This window comes from Aulonocara sp. 'chitande type north' Nkhata Bay, linkage group LG3, assembly GCF_057382095.1.
Source record: "Aulonocara sp. 'chitande type north' Nkhata Bay isolate Kocher_YH1m ecotype deep benthic linkage group LG3, A_spYH_male_GT1.1, whole genome shotgun sequence".
Lineage (NCBI taxonomy): Eukaryota > Metazoa > Chordata > Actinopteri > Cichliformes > Cichlidae > Aulonocara > Aulonocara sp. 'chitande type north' Nkhata Bay.
Genome location: NC_141346.1, coordinates 7,396,216 through 7,416,380, shown reverse-complemented (window position 1 = coordinate 7,416,380; position 20,165 = coordinate 7,396,216). Strand labels below are relative to the sequence as shown.

The following is a 20,165-nucleotide window of genomic DNA, read 5'->3' as shown; positions in this document are numbered from 1 at the left end:
GAGAGCAGTGGTGGAGGAGGCAGATAAGGAAGAAGAGGAGGAGAAGATCCAAAGAGGAGGCAGGGGGAGAGGCTCAGGAACAGTTAGATCAGAGACTTTGAGCCATCATGGACTCCCACTCCTTCCATCCAGCCCTGTGTGGATCAGCAGCTCCAAAATGTCTGCTCACTCATGTTCTTCCTGTCTGTGCTCTTCTTTCATTTCACTCATTATATATGAGCTGCTCCTAAATCACACTGGATATGGATTTTCTGTCCATCCACACTAATTCTCTTCATCCTCACCTGATTGTTTGGATGCTCTTTGACAGCACATTGAAAATCCTCACAGTGACTTCTATTGCCACACTGACTGGACACATACAAAGTTGAAGGCTTCATGTGTTTGGCACAAATAATACTTTGGTAGGTCTGAGTTGTGTTTTGAACCATCTCTCAGGACCAAAGTCTTTTTGCTTCCTTCAAAAAGAGCTGAAGGCTTTTTACCTCACAGTTTGTCCTTTGATATTATTGGATGATGGACTGTGGGAAACACAAATGTGCACTTCTTAATGGCTCATATGTGCTGTGAAAGAGCTCTTTGTGATCTTGAAGCTTTTCAATAGTTTTTCTTTGGCTGTTTGTAAAGTTTTCTGTGTGAACTCTCAGGAATCTGGAGCAGTCTAATAGAAGTCTACTGGGGTACAGAGGGAGGAGCTTCTGTCAGACTCTTTCTGATGAGGAACTGAAGCCGCTCTCATGGTCTCATCAAATCATCAGACTCTGCTGAGAACAACAGTCATGTGACCTCTCAGAACAAACAGCCTGTTAGTTTCCTGCTGCCTCCATCACTCACTTTCATTCACTCTCAATCACACCAACATGTTAAAGCAGCGCTATAGCTCACCTGGCTGAGCAGGTGGGCTGAAGGCGGGGCTTACTACAGGTGCCTGTGTGTCCCTCACTCTCTCCCCACTTTCCTGTCTACTCTCTGCACCTATATAATAAAGGCAAACATGCCTCCAATAGAAACCTTTGCAAACACAAAGTCCCACAGCAGCCCCGTGTTCTCCGGCTAAAATGAGAGTTTTTGTCAGTGGAGTCTGGTGGCTTTAACCACACAAACATTACAGCTGCGCTCAAATATCACAAAGAGCTGTGACAGCAGAGAAACACATGACCATCCTCCAAATATCATCTAGAAATAGAAATGTGTCCACTGTGGGACGTGTGAGGCTGACATTAATATGTCTTAAAGTGGGAGATGAAGAAATGACTCCAGGGCCCAAATCATGGAGACAAACATCAATCCACACTTCACTTTGTTTCCTGTCTCTAAAGTGGGAATATTTCAGTGTGATGAACAAACGGCCTCCAACAAATGAAGCTGATTTCCTTTTCCTGTCTTTTCTCCAGCGGCCTCAGCTTCTTCCTCTTTCCCCTGTCTTCTTCTGCAGACGCTCCTCTGTAGCTTCAAGCTGTTTCTCTTTACAAGGAGAGCTACAAACCTTTGCATCCAGCCACAAACACCCCATGGGCTCCTCTGGATCATCACACTCAGCATTTTCACAATAAAAGCCTCGTATTTATGGCTGCTCCACCCTGACATGTGACAACATCCAAATGACTGGATCAAAGTGTTTGAATGATCTCAGCAGCTTTAAAACTATTGATATTTATACATTTACACTGATTTGGACTAAACTAACAAAACTATTGATTTGATCCAAACTCACATCATGCCAGAGGCTTTTATTTTGAAGTTAGGATCATTTTAATGCTCTTCTTAGTTCATTTAAACACACAGTTGCTCCGCCTGACATTTTTGGCTTTTAGATCAAAACATCAAAGAATTTATTTTATTTGAATGAACTGAAAATAGATTCAAACTAAAAGCTTTTAGAGAATAAACTCCTGCATGACCTCTGACCTTTGACCTGTAGCTACAGCACTGACCTCTGACTTTCAGCTCCACTTGTTTCTTCAGCAGGATGTTTCCCTCCCTGCTGTAGACGGTGCAGGTGTAGGTCCTGGTGTCTCCATCTGTGGGGTATTTCAGGGTCAGACTGAGGTCTCCAGTTTTCAGCAGGTCTTCATTCATCTTCGTTCGGTCTCTGTAACGCTCGTCCTGTTCTTCAGGCTGGTCAGAGCCGTTCTCATACACGTGGACCTTCCTGTCATATTTGTCCATCCACTCCACTTTAGCGTCTTCAGGCAGGTGAAGTGTGGTGTTGAAGGGCAGCTGGACAGACTCCACCCCTGAATCCACCTCCACCTGGGGGACTGAGAGGACAACAAAGCACAACATGAGCTTGGATGGAGACATTTGTGTTGACTCTAACAGGCTGAATGCTGCTGCTTCACTGGGAGCTCACTGTTAGATAGAAAGTGGTCAGTGTGAAGAGGAGACGCAGCAGAAAGATGAAGACTGACAGGAAGAAAGCAGTGAACAGACTGTTGGAGCTGCTGTTAGTGGGACAGGACTTTATTCAGTCTCTGAGGACCAGATTTGACTTGATGAAGCAGAGAAACACAGTCTGAGTGTTTCTGTCACACTCACTTCATCACACAGCTCAGTTTGACAACATGTGGAAGAATTTGATAGAAGCCTTCCTTTAGTAAAAGCACCAAGAAAACACCATGAAAACACCTCACTACACACAAAACTGCAGTACTGGCAAATTGTACATAAAGTATGAAAAGTCAAAGTACTTATTGTGCAGAAAAATGTTCCCATCAGTGTCTGTGGATCAATATTACTGCTGCACATGTTTAAGGCTGAGCTCATTTCCAATCCTTTCTATTGTGTTGAATCTGCAGTAATGCATCATATTCTATAAAATCATATGTTTGTAGTGGCTGTCCTGTGAGGACCACGTCTCTCTAAACAAACAGCTGTTAATGAGCTCACAAACACAGGCCTACAGCTGGATTTGAAAAAGTCCATTCAATAGAAAATCAACAGTCACAGCTGGATTCAAAGGCTTGAGCTCTGTGTGACATGGTTACCTGTCAGCATCTACAGGGGGATTCAAATATGAAGGAAACATGAAGGTGGTGCATTAGAAAAACTGCTGCTTTCAAGCAGAGCAACAAACTGTTTGAACTGATCCAACTTTATTCACACAGACAAAGATTTGTGCATCAGCTGCTGTTTGCTGCTATAGATATAATCCAGCTGATGTGGAGAACTACATGTGACACTGTGATGCAGCCATGAATCTGACTGATTTCTTTCCATTTTCAAAGGTTGATGCATCAGTTAAAGTCCTTAAAAAGCTCAGAAATAAAGAGAAAGGTTGGTTACAGCAAAGAGAGGCACTGGCAGCATTTAAGACACTAAACAAGAGAAACAGATCAGAGAACATCAGACTGAATAAGTGGAATAAAGTGAAACAGAGAACTAACGCTCCCTAAGAATGGAGCTGTCAGAGGAAGAGAGCAGCAAACTGAAAGTCTCTGTTAGCTGCAGAGCTCTGAAACTTCACACAGCTTTGGATGATAACATGGAGAAAGGATGTGGAGATGTTCACACTTCTGCTAGAAATCATCTTCTAGTTATTGTGACTCAGATATGACTGATTATAGATGAGGACCAAAGAAGGTTTTTACTGAGATTTGAGCTGACTTAGCTTAGCCTGTGTTTCAGCCACATGCTAAACAAACACATGTTCAGAAACTAGAAGATGTGACCTTTCAGATGAAGTCTCACACATGAACTTTGCTCCTACAGTTCATCTGCTGAAGCTTTTACATTTGGGAGGAAATCAAATAAAAACCAAAACAGCCACAAACATCAGACATGCTAACACTGTGACATTATTGGATGGAGCCCACTGAGACTGAAACACCATCATCAGTCTGACCTCTGACCTTTGACCTGTATCTACAGCACTGACCTCTGACTTTCAGCTCCACTTGTTTCCTCAGCAGGATGTTTCCCTCCCTGCTGTAGACGGTGCAGGTGTAGCTGGAGTTGTCTCCATCTGTGGGGTATTTCAGGGTCAGACTGAGGTCTCCAGGTTCCAGTAAGTTTCTCTTCATCTTTGTTCGGTTCTTGTATTTATCGTCCTGTTCTTCAGGTCGATCAGAGCCGTTCTCATACACGTGAACCTTCCTGTTGTTTGCATCCTTCCACTCCACTTTAGCATCTTTAGGCAGGCAAACTGTGGTTTTGCAGATCAGCTGGACAGACTCCACCCCTGAATCCACCCCCACCCAGGGGACTGAGAGGACAACAAAGCACAACATGAGCTGTAGTGAAGGTTACTAATGGTCTCCTTATGATTTGGGACAGCCTTCATCGCCTGGCTGTGATGTAATCGGTCTACAAATGCAGCTTCCGAAGGATGTGTTCTAGGTTTTGGGACAAAGCTATGGTCTCCTTGTGATCTCTTACAGTGGACTTATTTCTATGCTTGTCCTGTTAGACCTCAGCATAGACCACAACATTTGACTGCAGAGATTAGCACACACTGTAGATTTTAAAAGGATTCTGCTACACTGGGTTTAAAAATCAAGAGTGCTCACACAAAGATTTTGGGACAAGTCTGTGTGAGCCACAGTCAAGGAGCCACCAGAGGACACCTGCTGACCATCGGCATTATGGGTAGTGTAGTAGGAGACACTCACCTGACATGAAATAGTGCTGGAAATGAAATAAAAGACCTCCAGAAACCACAAGAAGAACCAGGAGAACCAGGAGAGCTTTGGCCCAGGATGGAAATGGTTCTGTAGAGAAACACAAAGAACAACATGACCTTTGACTGAATTCAGTTAAATGAATGAATGGGTCCATAATTCAATCAAAGAGCCATCGTGGTTATTCTGACAGCGTAAAATAATAAAGTTTTAACTGAGTGATGTCAGATGTATCTATGGCAGATTCTTCTTTCTGACCTTTGACCTGCAGCTGCACCTCTCTCACTCTGTGGTGTCCTAGTCCAAATACTATGATGGAGCAGGTGTAGGTGGCGCTGTCAGACAGTTGGAGGTTGGTCAGGTTCAGGCTGAGGTCTCCAGTTTCCAGAGCGTCAGTCTTCATGGATGTTCGGCCGCTGTAACGCTGGTTTTGATCTTTCAGTTCATCTCCTTGAAGCTGACGCTGGTGGACGGTTGGAGGACTGAGGTCGGAGCGACTCCACACCACTGAGGGGTTAGCCAAGTCAAAAGTGTGAAATTTACAGGGGAGCAAAACGAGTGGGTCTCCTTTGTACAACTGGATAACTGAGGAATATTTGGAACCTGTGAGGGAAAACAAACAAAGGTCTGAGGTAAGAGTGAGGTCTCTAAATATAACATGTTTGGAGCCATGTTAAAAAGTAGATCTTCAGCTGGACTCTGAGCTCAGCTCCTCTGCTAACAAAAGCACTGATATTCTTTAGTAAGGAGCCACTGTGGGAACAGTTAGGAGGCTCTGAGCTTTAGAAAGTCTGAGTGAAGAAATTGGGAACCACCCTCCACCTCATGATGCTTAATCGATGTAATTGATGGCAAGATGGCGGCGCACGTAGTTGCAGCAGCTATTGAGCAGCAGGCTACACCACACAGCGACATGACCGAACAGTGGACTCCGGTAAGCGCAAAGGAAGGGGGCTCTGTATGTATGTGAACAACAGCTGGTGTTCCAACACAGTGACAACAGGCCGTCACTGTTCACCGGACATTGAATATCTGACTGTTAAATGCAGGCCCATCTACTTACCTAGGGAGTTCACCGTTGTCATAATAACAGCTGTTTACATACCACCAAATGCTAATGCTAACTCGGCGATCGCACTCCTGCATACAAACATCAATAATAAACAGAGCATTTACCCAGACGCTGTACATACAGTATCGTAGCAGGGGACTTCAATCACACAGACTTAAAAAGAGCAATCCCCAAATTCCACCAGCACGTCAAGTGTACCACTAGGGGTGACAAGATTCTGGACAAAGTTTATTCCAACATCAAAATGGGCTACAGGGCCAGACCTTTGCCACATCTGGGTCAGTCTGACCACTTGTCACTGTTTCTAATCCCTGCATATGCCCCCCTCAAGAAAACTGCTCCTACCATCACAAAGAATATTACCATATGGCCAGAGGGTGCCTCTCAGCAGCTGCAAGACTGTTTTGAGAGGACTAACTGGGATATCTTTGAACATCAGGACTTGGAAATGTTCACAGACGGTGTCCTCTGCTATATAAAACACTGCATAGACACTGTTACAGCAGTCAAATGGATCCGGGCTGATCCCAACCAAAAGCCCTGGATGACCCGGGAGGTCAGGCAGCTGCTGAAGGAGAGGAACATTGCGTTCAGGTCTGGTAACAGGGATCACTACACCACAGCCTGATCCAACCTGAAGAGAGGCATCAGAGAGGCGAAGGGGGACTATAGGAGGAGGATTGAGGACCATCTGAAGAGTAATACCAGCCGGCAGGTGTGGCAAGGCATCCAGCACCTAACCAACTATAAGATCAATCTCGGAGCTGCGGACGGTGACCTGGAGCTGGCAGAGGAGCTGAATATCTTCTTTGCCCGCTTTGAGACCAGGGTACCGGAGGTATTGGAGCCACAGCAGCAACACGCCACCCATAGCAGCACCACCCTCACCCTGGAAGAGCACGAGGTGAGGCGCATGCTGCAGGCTGTTAACCCGAGGAAGGCGGCGGGTCCTGATGGTGTGCCAGGTCGAATATTGAGGGATTGTGCAGAACAGCTGGCTGGGATCTTTACCAGGATCTTCAACAAATCCCTCGCACAGGCGACTGTCCCACTCTGCCTGAAGTCCTCCACCATAGTCCCCTTGCCTAAGAAGCCCCACATCACCGGCCTGAATGACTACAGACCGGTGGCACTCACCCCAGTGGTAATGAAATGCTTTGAGAAGCTGGTCCGCAGACACATCACACCCTGCCCCGCAGCCTGGATCCACACCAGTTTGCCTATAGAGCAAACCGATCCACGGAAGACGCTGTAGCCACAGCACTCCATGCTGCATTAACACACCTGGAAGAGCATGGTAGCTATGTGCGGATGCTCTTCGTGGATTACTGCTCAGCTTTTAACACCATCCTTCCACACAAACTGGTGGCCAAGCTACAAGACCTGGGGCTTCCAGACAGCACCTGCATGTGGATCAATAGCTTCCTCTCGGGCCGTAGACAGAGAGTCAGAGTTGGCCATCACACATCCTCAGCCCTGAGTCTCAGCACTGGCTCACCCCAGGGCTGTGTGCTCAGTCCACTGCTCTACTCTCTCTACACACACGACTGCAATCCTCGCCACCACAGCAACATCTTTGTGAAATTTGCAGATGACACCACAGTGGTGGGGCTCATTTCCAAGGGAGACGAGTCTACGTACAGAGACGAGGTGGAGCAGCTGACGTCATGGTGTAAGGCCAATAACCTCCTCCTCAACACTTCCAAAACCAAAGAACTCATAATAGACTTCAGAAGGAAAAAGGCAGAGATCCAACCACTATTCATAAATGGGGACTGTGTAGAAAGGGTGGCAAGCTTCCGCTTCCTGGGAGTCAATATAGAGGAGAACCTTTCCTGGAGTGTGAACACCTCCGAGCTGCTGAAAAAGGCCCAACAGAGACTGTACTTCCTGAGAATTCTCAGGAGGAATAACATCACACAGAGACTGCTGGTGTCCTTCTACAGAGCCACCATTGAGAGTGTTCTAACTTACTGCATATGTATTTAGTACACTAGCTGCACAGGGGCTCACTCCAAGGGATCATTAACACCGCCCAAAAGATCACTGGCTGCCCTCTCCCCACACTGGAAGTTCTACACAACGCCCACTGTTTTAAAAAGGCCCAAAACATCATAAAAGACACCTCACATCCTGGCCACTCACCGTTCGAACTGTTGCCCTCAGGCAGACTGTACAGGGCAATCAGCGCAAGGACTAATAGACTCAAACACAGTTGTTATCCAACTGCAATAACACATCTGAATACTACAAAAAAATGTCCATCACGCCACTCTTGTGTTAATCTATGCACGGTCTGAAGCATGTGTGTGGGAATGTATGTGAACGTTTTACTGTTATATCTTATTAGTATTCTATCTATTTTATTTATTGAATTTGATTGTTTTATTTATATTTTGATATTGCTAGGGATGATGCAATGATCTGGGACCATTCTTAATTTCGTTGTTCTCGTGACAATGACAATAAAGTTTCTGATTCTGAATCTCTAAATCTTTAATGCAGAGAGTGAGCTGATCTGAGGCTTTAAAAGTAATGAAAAAAGTCAGATCTACAGTGGGGCAAAAAAGTATTTAGTCAGCCACCGATTGTGCAAGTTCCCCCACCTAAAATGATGACAGAGGTCAGTAATTTGCACCAGAGGTACACTTCAACTGTGAGAGACAGAATGTGAAAAAAAAAATCCATGAATCCACATGGTAGGATTTGTAAAGAATTTATTCGTAAATTAGGGTGGAAAATAAGTATTTGGTCAATAACAAAAATACAACTCAATACTTTGTAACATGACCTTTGTTGGCAATAACAGAGGTCAAACGTTTACTATAGGTCTTTACCAGGTTTGCACACACAGTAGCTGGTATTTTGGCCCATTCCTCCATGCAGATCTTCTCGAGAGCAGTGATGTTTTGGGGCTGTCGCCGAGCAACACGGACTTTCAACTCCCGCCACAGATTTTCTATGGGGTTGAGGTCTGGAGACTGGCTAGGCCACTCCAGGACTTTCAAATGCTTCTTACGGAGCCACTCCTTTGTTGCCCGGGCGGTGTGTTTTGGATCATTGTCATGTTGGAAGACCCAGCCTCGTTTCATCTTCAAAGTTCTCACTGATGGAAGGAGGTTTTGGCTCAAAATCTCACGATACATGGCCCCATTCATTCTGTCCTTAACACGGATCAGTCGTCCTGTCCCCTTGGCAGAAAAACAGCCCCATAGCATGATGTTTCCACCCCCATGCTTCACAGTAGGTATGGTGTTCTTGGGATGCAACTCAGTATTCTTCTTCCTCCAAACACGACGAGTTGAGTTTATACCAAAAAGTTCTACTTTGGTTTCATCTGACCACATGACATTCTCCCAATCCTCTGCTGTATCATCCATGTGCTCTCTGGCAAACTTCAGACGGGCCTGGACATGCACTGGCTTCAGCAGCAGAACACGTCTGGCACTGCGGGATTTGATTCCCTGCCGTTGTAGTGTGTTACTGATGGTGACCTTTGTTACTTTGGTCCCAGCTCTCTGCAGGTCATTCACCAGGTCCCCCCGTGTGGTTCTGGGATCTTTGCTCACCGTTCTCATGATCATTTTGACCCCACGGGATGAGATCTTGCGTGGAGCCCCAGATCGAGGGAGATTATCAGTGGTCTTGTATGTCTTCCATTTTCTGATGATTGCTCCCACAGTTGATTTTTTCACACCAAGCTGCTTGCCTATTGTAGATTCACTCTTCCCAGTCTGGTGCTGGTCTACAATACTTTTCCTGGTGTCCTTCGAGAGCTCTTTGGTCTTGGCCATGGCGGAGTTTGGAGTCTGACTGTTTGAGGCTGTGGACAGGTGTCTTTTATACAGATGATGAGTTCAAACAGGTGCCATTCATACAGGTAACGAGTGGGGGACAGAAAAGCGTCTTACAGAAGACGTTACTGTCATGATCCTGGGTCTGTTGACCCAGCGTTTTGAGTTTTAGTTTATGTAAGCCCTTCAGGTTTCCTAAGTTCATTTGTTATCATGCCTAGGTGTTTCTAGTTCTTATTATTTCCCCCTCGTGTTTCCAACTATGTTAAATCTCCCCTGCTCTTCATGTGTTTCATGTCTGTGTCTTACGTTGTCAAGTTCGGGTTGTCATGTCTACGTCTCATTATGTTTCCTGTTTTATTGTGAAGAGGTCTGGTGTTTCTCTGTTCATCCTGTTCAGTTTTACTCTCCCACTGTGACGTCATTATGTTCATGTGTCAGCTGGTTCCCCATGTGTTGCCACTTCCCTCATTATCCTCCTGTGTCTATTTAGTCCGTGGGGTTTCATGGGGCAGTCATTCTTGGTCAGGTCGTCTGTTCTCGTCTGTTCTCTCTGTTCACTTCGCTGTTGCTCCTTCCCTGTGGCTCCTTCCCTGTGCACCCTGCTGTGGATCATTCTGCTGTTGTTCACCCTGCTGTTCATGTCTCCGCTCCAGGTACCCATGTCAGGTTTTTCATGTTTTGTTTTAGTTCACCCAGTTTAGGTTATTGTTTAGTTTTCACCGATGCCCTATTATTTTGTACCCTCGTTGCTAGCCTCAATAAACGGCTTGTTTTGTTAATCCACACCACGTTTTGGTCTGCGTTTGAGTCCTCCTCTGCAACACATACAGTCTGCCCCAGCCAGACCGTGACAGTTCAAAGTCAAAGTCAACTTTATTTGTCAATTCTACCACATGTACAGGACATACAGAGAATAGAAATTTCGTTACTCTCAAACCCTAGATGAAATAGCAAAAGAACATTTAAATATAAGAGAGTGATTAAGAAATGCAAGTAAAATAATTAAAAAGTAAAAATTTAAATAAATACAATACGATTATACCAAGAAAGCTATACAATATACAATATACAATATTCAAGTAAGGGTAAATGACATTGAGTGTAAACCAGGCAGAGTAGTGCAAATAGGCAAATAGTGCAAATGGAGATTTAGTAATGTACGGTAAGAGATAGTGTAACAACAAAGTCTTATGAGGTAATGGCAGTCCAATGCTCCACAAGGTGACTGGTAACTGGTGCAGGCCAGTGAGTGAGTCAGAGAGTGTGTGTGTGTGTGTGTGTGTGTGTGTGTGTGTGTGTGACAGAGTTCAGTGAGACCGTGGAGGAGAAGAGGGGAGAGGGGGGCAGAATCGGGAGGGAGTTAAGCTTCCTGACAGCCTGATGGATGAAGCTGTCCTTCAGCCTGCTGGTCCTGGCCTGGAGACTCCGCAGTCTCCTCCCTGACGGCAGCAGCTTGAAGAAGCTTTGCATTGGGTGCGTGGGATCAGCCGCTATGCAAAGGGCTTTTTTAGTGAGACGGGTCCTGTAAATGTCCTGGAGGGAGGGGAGAGAGACACCAATGATCCTCTCTGCAGCCCTCACTATGCGTTGGAGGGTTCTATGACAGGACGCATTGCAGGCTCCAAACCACACAGTGATGCAGCTCGACAGGATGCTCTCGATGGTGCCTCTGTAGAAAGTGTGCATGATGGGGGCTGGTGCTCCTGCTCTTCTTAGTTTGCGGAGAAAGAAGAGACGCTGCTGTGATTTCTTGGCCAGTGCTGTGGTGTTGTACGTCCAGGAGAGATCCTCTGTGATGTGCACACCCAAGAACTTGGTGCTGCTCACTCTCTCCACAGACGCTCCGTCAATGGTCAGAGGAGCATGTTGGGTGTGCATTCTCCTGAAGTCCACAACAATCTCCTTCGTCTTCTCCACATTCAGAGAGAGATTGTTGTCAGCACACCACGTGGCCAGGCGTCTCACCTCACTTCTGTAGTCGGTCTCATCCCTGTTGCTAATGAGACCCACCACCGTTGTGTCGTCCGCAAACTTGATGAAGAGGTTGGAGCTGTATGATGGAGTGCAGTCATGGGTCAGCAGAGTGAAGAGGAGGGGGCTCAGCACACATCCCTGCGGGGCCCCCGTGTTTAAAATGATGGTGCTGGATGTGTTACTGCCGACCCGTACTGCTTGAGGTCTTCCGGTGAGGAAATCCAACAGCCAGTTGCACAGTGAGGTGTTGAGCCCCAGCTGGACCAGTTTTTGAGTGAGCTGTTGGGGGATTATAGTGTTGAATGCTGAACTGAAATCTATGAACAGCATTCGAACATATGAGTCTTTTTTGTCCAGGTGTGTGAGTGCTGAGTGGAGTGCAGTGGAAATAGCATCATTGGTTGAGCGGTTGGGCCGATACGCAAACTGGAAGGGATCCAGGGAGGGGGGCAGGACAGTCTTGATGTGTTGCATGACTAGTCGTTCGAAGCACTTCATCAGGATGGGAGTAAGTGCAACAGGACGGTAGTCATTAAAGCAGGAGGGAGATGACTTTTTTGGAACCGGAATGATTGTGGTGGCTTTAAAACATGTGGGGACGACAGCCTGGATGAGTGATATGTTGAAGATGTCTGTGAAGACATCAGTGAGTTCCACTGCACAGTCTCTCAGTACACGACCAGGAATGTTGTCAGGACCCGGAGCTTTACGTGCATTGACCCTGCTGAGGGATCTCCTCACGCTGTCCGGGGACAGAGTCATCACCTGATCACCAGGAGGGGGTGGGGTCTTCTGTGCAGTGGTGCTGTTTTGGGCTTCAAAGCGAGCAAAGAAAGTGTTCAGCTCGTTCAGCAGGGGGATAGTGCTATCACAGGTCTGTGGTGGGGGCTTGTAATCTGTGATGGTCTGAATGCCTCGCCACAGGCTCCGTGAGTCTCTGCTGTCTTTGAAGTGATGAGATATTTTCCTGGAGTACTGTCTCTTAGCCTCTCTGATGCCACGGGAAAGGTTGGCCCTAGCTGTCCTCAGGCTCGCCTCGTCTCCATCTCTGAAGGCAACATTCCGAGCTTTCAGCAGCCTGTAGACCTCTCCTGTCATCCATGGTTTTTGATTGGCCCGGACAGTTATGGTTTTCGTGACTGTTACATCCTCAATACACTTGTTGATGTAGGCAGTAACAGTCTCTGCGTACTCCTGGAGGTCAGTGGTGTTGTTATAGGTGGCAGCCTGCTTAAACATGTTCCAGTCTGTGGTGTTGAAGCAGTCCTGTAAAGCCTCTGAAGACCCTTCTGGCCACACTTGTATCTGCTTACGAACCGGTTTGGTGGCTTTAACGAGCGGTCTGTAAGCAGGCATTAGCATGACAGTGATATGGTCTGAGGCGCCGAGGTGGGGGAGGGGAAAAGCTTTGTAAGCTCCTCTCTGGGTGGTGTAAACAAAGTCCAGTGTGTTATTTCCCCTTGTCGGAAAGTCTATGTGTTGTTGTATTTTTGGAAACACGCACTTTAAGTCTGCATGATTGAAATCCCCAGCCAGGATGAGAAAAGCATCAGGATGGGCTGTCTGCTGCTCACTGATGTGCTGGTACGGTTCATTCAGTGACTCACTCCTGTTGTTGACATTGGAGGAGGGAGGGATGTACACAGCGCACAGTAGTATGGCTGTATATTCCCTCGGTAGATAGAATGGCCGGCACTTAATAACCATTAACTCCAGCACTGGTGAGCAGTGTTTGCAGACCGCAACAGCATCGCGGCACCAGGCATCATTGATGTAAACACAAAGTCCTCCCCCGCGGGTCTTACCTCCCGCGACGATGACTCTGTCAGCACGGTAGCATGTTAGCTGGTCGAGCTGAATGGCGCGGTCCGGGACACTGTCGCTGAGCCATGTTTCCGTGAACACAAAAGCACAGCAGTCCTTTACATTCCTTTGAGATGAACGTAGCAGTCGGATGTCGTCCAGTTTATTTTCTAGCGAGCGTACGTTGGCCAGAACGATAGAGGGGATGGCGGGTTTGTGTGGGCTAGCCGCTAGCCTAGCTCGGATGCCACCGTGCTTACCCCTCTTCTGCTTCCTCTCACACCGCTTGAGGCGCATCCATTGTGGGCGAAGTGCAGGAGTGGAGGTCGGTGATTGAGTAGGCCTTCGGAGCAGACCCAGATCTTTCAGCTTCTTGATGTCCACAGAGTTTAACTTAAAAAGTTTGTTTCTGCCGATGTCGAGAAGAAGTGTTCGGGCATATCCTCGCTACAGCTCTGTGAGAGCCAGAGATCTTCCATGTTTGAGGTGACCAAATACTTATTTTCCACCCTGATTTATGGATAAATTCTTTACAAATCCATCCATCCATCCATCCATTCGCTTCCACTTATCCTTTTCAGGGTCGCGGGGGGCGCTGGAGCCTATCCCAGCTGTCATAGGGCGAAAGGCAGGGTACAACCTGGACAGGTCGCCAGCCTCTCGCAGGGCTAACACACAGGGACAGACAACCATTCACACTCACATTCACTCGCACATTCACACATAGTGGCAATTTGAATTTTCCAATTAACCTATCCCCACAAGCTGCATGTCTTTGGACGGTGGGAGGAAGCCAGAGTACCCGGAGAGAACCCACGCAAACACGGGGAGAACATGCAAACTCCACACAGAAAGACCCCGGCCTGATGGTGGAATTGAACTCAGGACCTTCTTGCTGTGCAGCAACAGTGCTAACCACCGTGCTGCCTCTTTACAAATCCTACCATGTGAATTCATGGATTTTTTTTTTTCACATTCTGTCTCTCACAGTTGAAGTGTACCTCTGGTGCAAATTACTGACCTCTGTCATCATTTTAAGTGGGGGAACTTGCACAATCGGTCGCTGACTAAATACTTTTTTGCCCCACTGTATATGTAACAATTAGCCTAGTTCAGCCACAATGGGACTGATGTGGTTTTGTCTCTTTAAAAATCTGTTAAAATTAATCAAGTTGTTTTGAATGAACTGGAGGCAGGAGGTTGACTTTTTTGTGTCACCTGAGAAAAGAGATTGATATTAATCCAAACTTAATGAGATGAAGGTATGTATTTTTCAAGGAAGCATTCTGGTGTTGACTTTTCCTCCATCCCCTTCTTTTCTCCCTTTCCTTCTGTCCTGTTTCTCTTTTTATTCCTCCACTTTCTTCTTCTGTGTTTCACCACCCTGGTCTTCACCCCATCTGCTCCAGCATAATATCCACACAGATAATAATATGAATAATGAAATAAAGTAAATAAAATAATAAGATTGTTAAGAGGAGCCTTCAGAGAGTCTACAGTGCTCCTCTTGGGAAAGCGAATGTGTTTGGCACAATAAAGCATTCAGACCATAAATGTCCTAACCCCTGTCTGTAAAAGTTCTCAGTCATCCAGGTCATCGTAGTCTAAGCATACACCACGTTGTTAAGTGCAACAAAGACCATCAACACACTCAGACAGAAACTGGTTCACCCGAAAGACAAAACGCCAAAACACAGACTTAACAATGTGGTGTATGCTGTACAGTGCAGCGAGGAATGCCCAGACCTCTACATTGGAGAGACCAAACAGCCACTTCACAAGCGCATGGCACAACATCGAAGAGCCACCTCCACAGGACAAGACTCAGCAGTCCATCTGCATCTAAAGGTCAAAGGTCACTCTTTTGAGGATGCCAATGTTCATTTTCACACCTCGGCTCATGTGATCACCATATCACCATGCTGTCTATGGTGCCTCATGCTTTGCATGTGTTATGGCACCAGTGCCGTTCCATGCTGGTTTCTCTTCTTCGCGGTCCACTGTGTCAGGGAGGACAAAGGACCCGACCACGTTTCAACACTCTTCAACTTTTTATTTATGTTGCCACTTTCTAACACACACGTATTCCAGTTGGTGTACAAGAACCTACGACTGCAGCTTCAGAGCTCACAGCCTGACATACAAACAACAATGACAGGAGTTAGCCCACACTTTAAGCTGGCGAGGCGTGATTGCGGATGCATCTGCCTCCCCTGCAGCTACCTGACGGCTGGTAATGCTGGCAGTAGCAATTTAGGAGTTGGAAACCCTCCCCTGTACCAAAGGTCTATTAGAATCTACATCTCTTACCTCTGACATGCAGCACTACTTTCTGTCTCAGGATGTCTTTGTCCCTGTAGATGGTGCAGATGTATCCTCCTGTGTCTTTCTCTGTGGGGTATTTCAGGGTCAGACTGAGGTCTCCAGTTCTCAGCAGGTCTTCGTTCATCTTTGCACGGCCACAGTAAAGGTTGTCTTGTTTTTTCAGGTGGTCACTTCTGTTTGCATGGACATGGACTATCTTGAGTTCTCGGTCAGAGCGAGTCCACTCCACTGTTGTGTCCTCAGGCAGGTCAGGTTTTGTTTTGCAGGGCAGGATGACAGAGTTTGACTCTTCCTCCACCTTCACCTCCACCTGTTGGTCTGAGAGGACAATAAACCACAATATCAGCTGTAAAAGCAGCAGCACACTTACAGATGGTAAGTGGAGCACAGCTGAGTATCTTGTGAATAAAATTTCATTCACACTAACTGGATGAAATGAGAGAGCTTTTTTTTAGCTTTTAGTCCTAGAAACTAGAAGCTTTTAATAAATCTGTTTATAATGATTAGTTTGGTTTCAGCTCCTTGAGTCTGTACAGCATCAACACACTTCCTATTGTTGTATTGTGCAGTCCAATTAGGTCAGTGGTGTAAGCTTTGTTTCACTGAGGATGCAGCATTTTAAATGGTTTGAATCTAACCCTCCACATGCATTAAAGACTATTTAGGAAATGTTTCCTTTACTTTGACATCTGACCTTTGTCTCCAGTACTGTCTTTGATCCGTAATTACAGCAGGTGTTGTGATTTGTTGCTGACCTTTGACCTGCAGCTGTATATCTCTCAGCCTGCGTTCTGCTCTCCCATCACTGATGGAGCAGGTGTAGTTGCTGCTGTCAGTCTTTGTTGGTTTTCTCAGAGTGAGGCTGAAGTCTAAAGTGTCCAGAGCATCAGGCCTCATTGATGTGCGCCTGCTATAACGCTGGTTTTGTCCTGTAACGTCATCTGTTTCTTCCTGTCTTACGTGGACAGATTTGGGATTGAGATCGTTGCGAGTCCATGTTACTGTGGGGTTCACAGGTATTAAACCTGAGTACTGACAGGGCAGCAGGACAGATCTTTCCCCCTCATTCACCTCCACCACCACCAAGGCATGCTGGGAAACTGAGGACACACAAACAAACAAAATATCTGCAGGTAAGCATAAAGAAATCACAGCTTAATCTGAACATGTTTAATGTTGATGTATTCTGCTGTTAGTGTAGTTGCACATGCTCATAGTTATAATGGAAATCTTAATGAATGTTGTGATGCATTCATGGGAACTTGTCTGCTCAGTTCAAAGAGGACGGGAAGCACAAACCTGCACGATCTCCTCCTGCTGCACTTCAACACATTAAAGAGAGAGATGAAAGAAAAGCTGATGATGAGAGCAGAGAGAGGAAGGTGTACTTACCGTGCAGGAGGATCACAAACACCACAAACATCTTCATGTTCCTGTCAAACTCAGAGACTCTTTAAAAGCCCTTCAGGACATCAGCTCACAGCAGCTTCACTTTCCTCTGCTGATCATCTACTGACACTCTCACACTGCTTCACTGTCACAGCTCAGAGTTCAGCTTCACACTTTGTTAAAGCACATCTGTGGAATGAAGTCCGACCGGCCACAGATCACTTCTGAGGAAAGAGGAGGACGTCGGCTTTCCTCGTAGTTTCACGCCCGAGCGCTCAGGTTGGAGGCGGCTGCTGTGGCCTCACCCTGACACGCACAAAGCTCCGCCTTCAGTCCTGACGCTGAAACATCCACTGTAGCTACAATGATGCAGATGTGACCCTCAGCAGCTGGATTTCCTCTCCATAGATGTGTTTCCATGCAGATCATGGACATAAAGCAGCTCCAGGATGAAGAGTGTGAAAGAACTTCTTCCACTACAGTATTCATTACAGCACTGTGGCACTCCACAAACCCTCACACTGTCTCAATCCCTGTTTCCAGTTTGACTGAGAGAAGGCCTGAAGCTCAGCCAATCACAGGACAGGAAGTGATCAGCTGACACAGTGATTTGAAGCTGTCAGGGTGAGGCTGCTTCATGCAGGTGTGAAACTATGAGGAAGCTGAACGCCTCCTCTTTCCTCAGAAGTGATCTGTGGCAGTCTGCCATCATGTTTGGCTGCTCACACTGAATGTGACTCACTGAAAGCTGACAGAGACAAACTCTGATTGTGTTTGTGCTGCTCACACTTTACTGAAACAAAATCAGCTGTGAGAAAGTGTCACATGTGTTCAGTGTGACAAACACAAAGCTTTGTCTTCATGTGTGTTTGTGCTGTTTGAAGAGCACCTCCTTTCTTAGTTCAACTCTTCACATGTTTTTTCTTTCATGGACAAAATGAATTTGTGATGAATGAGGATGATATTGAGTCAGAAGCTGTTTGACTGGATTCTCGCTTCAAATATTTGACTTTGTGTTTTTCTACACTTTGAACTTTGTGTGATTGTTGTTGTGATGCTCCACTATGATGCTTCACACTCTCCTGCTTTACGTTGGACTGTTTCCATCAATCACTTTGAAGCTCTTTAATGAACACATCAGGACCTTTTCATTAGGATCTGCTGTCAGTGATGGAGTACACTGGAGAACATCAGTCAGTACCACATGACTGGGTCACATGATCAGTGTCCACCTTCAGTGGAAATCTCCTGAGTCTGAGTGTTTGTTAGTTTGGTCAAAATGTGATTCCAGCTCGGCTGATGAGGCTTTGATGCTCATGTTTACTGAGACTCTGGACGTCTACAAGACTGAGTCACTGCTTTCAGAAAGTTCTCTGTTTATTTTAATCGCTGCACGGATTTTCATCAATCTGCCCTCCACACAAAAACAAGGACAAAGACTCAAAGTGAGACTGAAACCAATCAAAAGGAAACATTTGAAAGAATCCAAACTAAAGTGAAAGAAGAAAATCCTCTGAGGAAACTCACTGAAACTGAAGTGAAGCCAAAGAAAAAGTCCAAATGAAATCCAAATAAAAGTCAGTAGAAAATACAAAGTAGAATAAGTGAGCTTTGGATGCTGCTTTGGGACTTTGTTTAAAGAGGTTCAGTGTGGACTTGAACTCACTGATCCTCCAAACATCAAATGAGTGAACATCAGGAACACATCTGCACTCTGGCTCCATTTATGTGAGAAAGAGTCTGAAGGTGTTTGTGCTCCTCCACAGCTCCGTCTCAGGAGCTTCATCCACCTCAAACAGCAGGAACAACACTCGGTGAGGACACCAGCCACAGACTGAAGCACGGAGACGTCTGACTGAAGCTCTGCTTTGTGCTGCTTTCTGATAACTCCACATACAGATGCTGCGTAACAGCAGAGACTATGATGGCTCTGTTGGTCACTACAAACACTTTGGATGTTCAGAGTAGAGCCCTGCATTGGGACTGGGACCCAACGCAATCTTGCAGGAGCTGCTGGCGGGAACGGGCAGCTAAAAATAGACAGCGGGTCCTGAGAGCCATCGTGTTCACTGTGATGTTCAGCAAGTTTGAATGTGTTTCTTTGAAATGTGTCTCAGGGTTTTTGTTAGGTTTTGTATTGTTGATTGTCATTTATGCTTAGAAATATCTACTTATATATGCTTAGAGTTTTATAATTAGTTGTAGATTGGTAGAGGTTTGATCCTTGATAGTCTGCAAACTTTGTGTGTATTAGACAGCACTCTGGGAGCACGAGAGAGGTCGTACCTTCTCTTATTGTTTTATGGCAGGATAAACGTGGCTATATCTGTTTTAGGCTAAGTACCTTTTGTTTAGATGAACTGTTGGACTTCCAGACCAGCAGGTTTAGGGAAGTCATTTATGGGGTCACACTCTGACCCCCCCCCACACACACACACACACACACACACACACTTACACACACACACACTTACACAATGCACAGGCAAGGTACTCTTTGTGTGTATGTGGACGTCATACATTAATGAACCTATGCATATTCATGTAACCTCAATAAAAGAGCAGTGTTACGGGGGAGCGGACGAGAGCAACTGGGGTCAAGCGAAGGAACGGCGTTTGTCCGGTTCTCTCCCGTGCACGAGAAACATGAAGAACTTTGCCTACTTCGTGTCTTGCTTGCTGTGTAATTACATTGTCTTCAGTGTTCCAGCGAATAGGTTCAAGCTACAAACCTATCAGTTTTCTTTGGTTTTTCTTGACAATTAATTGGACTGGGCTAAAAACACCACAGCACTTTACAGGAAGGGCCAGAGTCGTCTCTATTTTTTGAGGAGACTGAGGTCCTTCAACATCTGCCAGAAAATGCTCAGGTGTTTTTTATGAGTCTGTTGTGGCCAGTGCGATCCTCTATGCTGTTGCATGCTGGGGGAGCAGGCTGAGGGTCGCAGATGCCAACAGACTCGATCAACTGATCCTTAAGGCCAGTAATGTTGTGGGGATGGAGCTGGACTCTGTGGATCAGGGAAATTATTTTACTGCTATTGGTAAATAATCATCATCATTACGATTGCATTAATAATATAATCTGCAGCATTGATATTGCATTCAGAGGTTTAAACAGTGTGTGTGTCTTTCAGAAAGACTAAGTTGCAGAGAGTTTGCAGAAGTGAAAGCAGAGTCTAAGTT

At 46.0% G+C, this 20,165-nt stretch overlaps 1 protein-coding gene across 1 annotated transcript; it reads right to left on the bottom strand.

Moving 5' to 3' along the window:
• Positions 1-1,179: 1,179 nt before the first annotated feature.
• Positions 1,180-17,171, bottom strand: LOC147333742 (uncharacterized). Its single transcript, XM_086269116.1, has 5 exons — positions 16,983-17,171; positions 4,878-5,222; positions 4,611-4,709; positions 3,878-4,204; positions 1,180-2,261 (listed from the first exon to the last, which is right to left on the bottom strand). Exons 1-5 carry the CDS (start codon positions 17,017-17,019, stop codon positions 1,816-1,818), a joined length of 1,254 nt encoding a protein of 417 aa, XP_086125242.1. The 5' UTR covers positions 17,020-17,171; the 3' UTR covers positions 1,180-1,815.
• Positions 17,172-20,165: the final 2,994 nt, after the last annotated feature.

Excerpts from the sequence above, each read along its gene's own strand:
- LOC147333742 (XM_086269116.1), bottom strand. The coding sequence starts at position 17,019 with ATGAAGATGTTTGTGGTGTTTGTGATCCTCCTGCACG. Across the intron at positions 5,223-16,982 it reads GTTTGTGATCCTCCTGCACG|GTTCCAAATATTCCTCAGTT; the intron begins GTAAGTACACCT and ends TTTCCCTCACAG. Across the intron at positions 4,710-4,877 it reads GGTGCAGCTGCAGGTCAAAG|AACCATTTCCATCCTGGGCC; the intron begins GTCAGAAAGAAG and ends GTTTCTCTACAG.